General features: G+C 41.5%; 1 protein-coding gene across 1 annotated transcript in view; it reads left to right on the top strand.

Annotated features, from left to right (window-relative positions):
• LOC106810681 overlaps nt 1-6432 on the top strand; it is a 35159-nt gene that overhangs the window by 19109 nt on the left and 9618 nt on the right. Inside the window, 8 exon segments of the mRNA XM_014814110.1 lie at nt 327-540; nt 858-923; nt 1278-1459; nt 1878-1954; nt 2677-2753; nt 3147-3304; nt 3767-4001; nt 4661-4675. Of these exon segments, the coding sequence (XP_014669596.1) occupies nt 327-540; nt 858-923; nt 1278-1459; nt 1878-1954; nt 2677-2753; nt 3147-3304; nt 3767-4001; nt 4661-4675 (1024 nt within the window).

Raw genomic sequence — 6432 nt, 5'->3', positions numbered from 1 at the left:
TAGAATCCCACCACTCCACCACAGAGTCACCGCAGTAGACGTTAGATGAGCGCTGTCGCTCCGCGGCACTTGTTCTATTCTTTTCCTGTTCATCAGGTAAAAATAGAATGGTCAAATGTGACATATATGTTTATATAAAATACTATTTATCTCCCGTATCTTTGTATGTAACCTAGCTATATCTAGCTCCCAGCCCATCCCCACCCATCCATAAACAACACACTTTCTGAAATTCCTGGAGGTAACCCTGCTAATATTCTAAATGTTTTTAATGCGCATACATGTGTATATATTCATCCCTGCATTGTTTGAGTGTGATATTACAGCAACTACATCGTGAATGTGTTTCACCTCAGAGACATAGTGCGGAATTCGGTGAACGCTAGCGAGCACGATGCTGTGATATTCACTGGCAGTGGAAGCACTGGTGCTGTGCACAAGCTCATCAATGCTCTCAACTTCCAGACACCGCCAGTCGTCTTCTTAGGACCTTACGAGCATCATTCTAACATTTTGCCATGGAGAGAGTTGGGTGCTAAGGTGAATTAAATATCCATTTTTTAAAACTTTATTGCTTGAGTCAGATGACTATGCACGTATGCACCACTGGCAAAAATCACCATTGACCCATTTCTGAAACAGTAAATTTACTTACTACAAACATAATTTATAAAAGGTTGCCAGATAAGTTATTATTTTTCCTAAGCTAACTGTCTATAATTGTATAATTCCTGTGGTACTTCCAGATACACTTTATAATATGCAGATAATTAACCTAACACATCTGTTCTTGTGATTGTAGTATTTTATTTTCCATGGAGGCTTTGCCCATGTGTAAGCAATCTGTTTCCATGCAGGTCATCAGAATACAGGAAAACAGGATTGGACTTGTCGATATAGCTGATTTAGCACTGAAATTAAAGGTTGGTTCCAATACCTTGTAACTTAAGCTTGCTTAGTTGTGCCTGTACAGATAGCATGTATTAAAAAGTGCTATCTTAAGGTTACAATAAACACATGCACATGCACATATATAATTATTATGAGTTCTCACTGCTTGTTTCATCAAAGGAAACTGTTGTTTACACCAAAAATTATGTATGCAGTTTATCCAAAATGGGCATCAAATGGGTGCTATTTGCAGAGAGAAATAAGCATCTGTGACACAGTAAAAATCCAACATGGCAAACTTTTACTGTGTGCTTAGTCTGTCTCTGGTGATAATCACTCTGTTCCTGTGTTTGAGCTCTCCTCATTTGTCGTGCCGGCGATTACAGACGCACGCTTCGGCGAGTGGAGAGCTGGTTGGCTGCTTCTCCGCAGCGTCGAACGTGACGGGTATCATGGCCGACGTCGACGCAATCACGGTGTGCCTGCATAAGCACGGAGCGCTGGCCGTGTGGGACTACGCGACCTCCGCCCCCTACACGGAGGTCGACATGAATCCTGTCACGGCGAGGTTGGTGTGCGGCATACTTACTGTGCAGGAAAAACAAGCGAACGACTATAGGGAAAGTGTGCGCTGTAGGTCTGTTTGGCGAGACTCGTGTGTCATCATGATGTTGTCAGAAGTTTAGACAAATTGAACTTTCGTGACGTTGAGTGTGCCTACACGTGTGTAGAGATGACATTGTGAAAATGCATTTATGATTCGATGATTTATTGAGTGACTGAAAAATTATTCAGTATGTAGGATATATGTTCAGGCATGATATATATCATATAGTATATATATATATATATATATATATATACTATAGTATTAAATTCCTGTCTATGGTACTTAAATGTACCTATGTAGATTAATGAAGCAGAAAACGCGGAATTGCTTATCCAAATATAATCGCATATCTGCTTTCCATACTTATTGCCAACAGTGAAGACCAGCCGCATGTGTACAAAGATGCCATCCTAATATCCACACACAAGTTTGTTGGTGGTGTTGGCACACCAGGTGAGATATCTAGCTTTACCTGTGTAGCTCTTCACTCCACCACAAGGGAATACAACCATGTGAATCTGGTGAGATATCTTTGGAGCATGCTGTGGGCCCGCTCAATAGCGCTGCCACTATTTCAGATCAAATGTGGGAGTGAATTTTTGTCATGTGCTGTTTTGCATTTGATAAGTGGCCCAATTAAGCCAAATTATAGTGATTTCAGTTTGTTTGAGTTCGACTACCTGGAGAAAGACAGCACATTTATTTTACTGACCAGTGTGTGGTAATACAATAATAACAAGAATAGCCAGCCATGCTGCAAAGATTTCTCACTGGGTTCCCACATACTTTTTTGTATAAAGCCATTTGGCAGAGTGAAGAGCTACAGTGGTAGAGCTAGTGAGATATCTAGATATACATTTATTCCATTTAGTATATGTTATATACAGATGTAGGCTGTGTAAATAAAACACTGGATTTATGAGGAAGGGTATGACATGGCCATGTCAAAGACTGTGCCATTCTTACCAGTGAAATAAGATTTTATGCCAACAACGGTGGTACAGATAGGCCTACTTGACAATACAACGTGCCAAATGTCTAATGGTCTCCCTCCTTTACTTTGGCATTCTATTTCCCTACTGTTGATAACAACAATACTATTACTGTAGCATGAACTTGTACATGTAGGTTCGTTCTAGTAACAGTAGTGATGCATATGTCTCTTCCTTCTACAGGTATCCTTGTCGCAAAGAAAAAGTTGTTTCGGAACCCCGTTCCTCTAGGTGGCGGTGGTGGAGGATCCGTTTTTTTTGTGAGTTCTGTGTGTTGATGAAAATAACGTTTTTCACCCTTGTTAGATCATCTCATTAGAAAAAGACAGTTGGTTAAGAGTCACGATATTGGTTTATTATCTGACTGCATATGTATCTTCATTTATCTATATGACACGATTTCATTACCACATCAACTGCCATAGCAAAACACTATAATTATTATTACAAATAAAACGTGCTTTGATCCTTTCTTACTTGAAAGTCATCTGACGTGCTATTGACTGAAATGTTATTGCTATCTAGGCTTCTCCCAGATAACTTTGCTAAGTTACCGACGCTGAAAACCAATGAGTTAAGTGCTACTAAATTAAGACACTGCTAGCACATTTGTTCGTACAGCCCAACTATCGTCACTCACGACTTGTGCATAGGTCAGTCGGAAGTCGCACAGATTTCTACAGGAAGCTGAAGCGAGAGAGGAGGCGGGAACTCCCGCCATCGTTGAGTCTATAAGAGCCGGACTCGTCATGCAGCTGAAAGCAAATGTGACCACCAGCGCCATCATGCAACGAGAACATGAACTAGTCAGGTGAGCTTCGAAAGCATACCTCGTTTAATGAAATGGATTTTCATGTTTAACGGATAAGAAAAAATAATCATTTGATAACAAACCATGTAATAGTAAAATCAACATAGCTATACAAGATATACTCAAGAATAGATATGTTTATGATAATAAGTATAGTAGGAGCCTATCATTCAATAAAAAATTTGCAAAAACGTTTATGTCTACAGCCACCTTTGTGATCTTCCATCTTCTATCTCAGGCTAAACAGTGTGAACGTACAGACAATGCTCGCGTGTAGCACCATATGTTATACATGACCCGGTCATGGATGTAATGGATGTTTCGCCTTGCCGACAAGCCTGTGAAGCTAATTCATTAAACGAATTGTAATTATATGTATATCTATCATCATGTGTGAAATCTTGCGACGTACTGTGCCTGCACGGCTGCGCGGCTCTCGTGTCACACATGTCTGCACTGCAGGGCGACGCTTGACCGCTGGACAACCACCCCAAACCTGATTCTGTTTGGAGATGTCTCGGTTCCCAGGCTGCCGATATTCTCGTTTGCCATCAAGCACCCGGACTCTGGCCTACTGCTGCACCACAACTATGTCTGCGCACTGCTCAACGACCTGTTTGGCATCCAGGCGAGAGGAGGATGCGCGTGCGCTGGACCTTATGCACAAGTACTAACAGCTAGGGAGCAGTGTGTGTGTGTGTGTGTGTGTGTGTGTGTGTGTGTGTGTGTGAAGAGAACCCGACCCGCTGTACACAAAATATCCGTAGAGCTCGATAGTCATATTATTGTGTAGGTACGCATGATATGTTATGCCGAGCTGGATGAAAGGCGAACTGCGCTGGGCTCAAAGCTCATTTCACAAAATATTTTTAAATAATTAAAAGATATCTGTTGTTTCTTTTACAATCTTTTTAACACAATCTTTGTCATGTGTCTTTGTTTGTTCCTTTTTCTTCCTACGTCCTCTTACTTTTTTCTCTTCTCGCTCTCTCTTTTTTTTGGCCGACGTTTTTTTTTCGACCCCCCCCCTTGGCTACGCGCCTGGACTCAATGAGTCGATATACCTGGAAGAAATTCTTTAATTCGCTCCGCCGCCGTTCAACATGCGTCGCGCTAGTTGTTGCAACACTGAACAGTTTTGTAAAGTTAGGTGGAGGTGGAGGCAAGACACTAATGAAAACAACGCTTTATAATAGTTTAACCGTTACAGTCAGTTAAAGCCACGTTTATCATAGAAGCTGTGGATCGTAACTGTATCCATAGTAAATATATATATATGAAGTGTGTTTGTCGTTTTTGGCCAGCCACGTGGACTGATCGCTTCGAAATCATACCCAATATGGCGGCGCCCATTAGGCAAATGTCAACAACGTCCAAACCCCATGGAAATAGAAAGTTTTATGATATACCGGCAAATTTGAGAAATCAAAAGAATAACGTGCAAACTTGTGATACGAGAAAACTCATAAAATATATTGATCGAAATGTCATCGGCATGCAAAGCGAGTTTAATGGTCCTTTTGGGAAAAGACAAGGTAATTCCACATGAGGCTGAGCTAGCACAGGCTCAGGTCCACAGCCTATACTATAGCATAGGCACTTGGGACAGAGTCAGTAAAACCTAAAAAAAATATGAACGCACATTTGCAAATACTACCTCTCAATTACACTTCCACTGTTGTGTCACTGTATATCAACTTTCTTTCACAAAAACTAATGCAGAACGCTCCCGCACTCGCCGGTGCGAGTGTGCTGTGTCGCCATTATAATGAATATATAATATATAGAGGTCTAAACATTATGAATTCATATTATTTTCAGTTTTTACTGACTCTGTCCCAAGTGATTGTGTTACTGAGTACAATCACTGACACTGAATCAGGGCTTAATAATAGGGAGTGGATATTTAACCGTATATATACGGCAGATCAAGTATGTTCACTTCCGCTATTTTACCGTACACCACATTTGATTGGCTAGTATATTTATGACGTCATCAACATTACGTTCGAATCCCATAACTCATAGGGCATATAATTAAAGGAACAGTGTAAAAAACAATGATTACAGTGTTCTCATTAGGAACCGGCCACCGGCCGAATTGACCGTCTACTCTGCTGTCTACACCCCCTCCAATATTTATAGTACTGCCATAGGCTACAACTGTGCCAAGTTTGATGCTTTTGTCAGCTGAGCTCTGTAACGATCATGAAGCTAAGGGACCTGGCTAGCACTAGAATAAAACGTGTAGGCCTACAGCTATTAAAAATCTCACTTTATTACATATTTCTTATCATATATTTATTATAAAATTCTGAAATAATTGTATTTTTCTTTTATCTTTCAGTCATGTACTGTGATTACACTGCATCTGGAAGGTAATTAATTATGCAAGATATAAATCTAACATATACTGCAGACTCTAGACGATCGGCAGCCCGGATATCGCGCGAAGCGCGAAAAAAGCCGCGTAGCGGCACACTAACACAACAACACTGCACTCATTGAATAGCAATTTCAACGGGTCCACTATAGATGCAATTGTGGGGCTATCGCTGAATTGAGCAGTTCTGGCGATTGCACGACGGGTTAGACTAACCACGTAGCTAGAGATTTCCTAGAAATGGTCGTTATTCTTGGTTCGCTACTCGGCGCGCTTGGTTTGCTGTAAAAAACGGAGTTGAACTTTTTTGTGCCAGCGACTAGTTCAGGCCCCCATATCAGTGACAGTGTAGTACATATGGCATGCGATAGATGGCGCAACGAGGCTATATGCATAGCATTTTGCTACAACTTTCCTGCAGATGCATAGCGTTTCGCTACGACTTTCCTACAGACGCATAGCGTTTCGCTACGACTTTCCTGCAGACGGCTCGCCCGGCTATAACCTACACTGCTCCCCGGTCGACAGTTCCACACGCTACACTAACTAACTTCAGTGTAGCGAAGGATACTTGCCGGCGTGAAGGTGGCGAACGGGTACCAGTCTAGCTATAACCTCCCAAACTCCATCCAGCGCCCGTTCGTACACTCTCGTAGTTTCTACGAGGTTAGTTTAGCTCTAGGGTACTAGTACTAGAGCTAATTAGTTTATCCAGAGAGACATGATACAAGATTGCGTGGCACAG

This window comes from Priapulus caudatus, unplaced genomic scaffold (genome assembly GCF_000485595.1).
Source record: "Priapulus caudatus unplaced genomic scaffold, Priapulus_caudatus-5.0.1 Scaffold463, whole genome shotgun sequence".
In the NCBI taxonomy this organism is placed as follows: Eukaryota; Metazoa; Priapulida; class Priapulimorpha; order Priapulimorphida; family Priapulidae; genus Priapulus; species Priapulus caudatus.
Note: the sequence above shows the minus strand (reverse complement) of the source record. Positions and strands in the feature narration are given on the sequence as shown.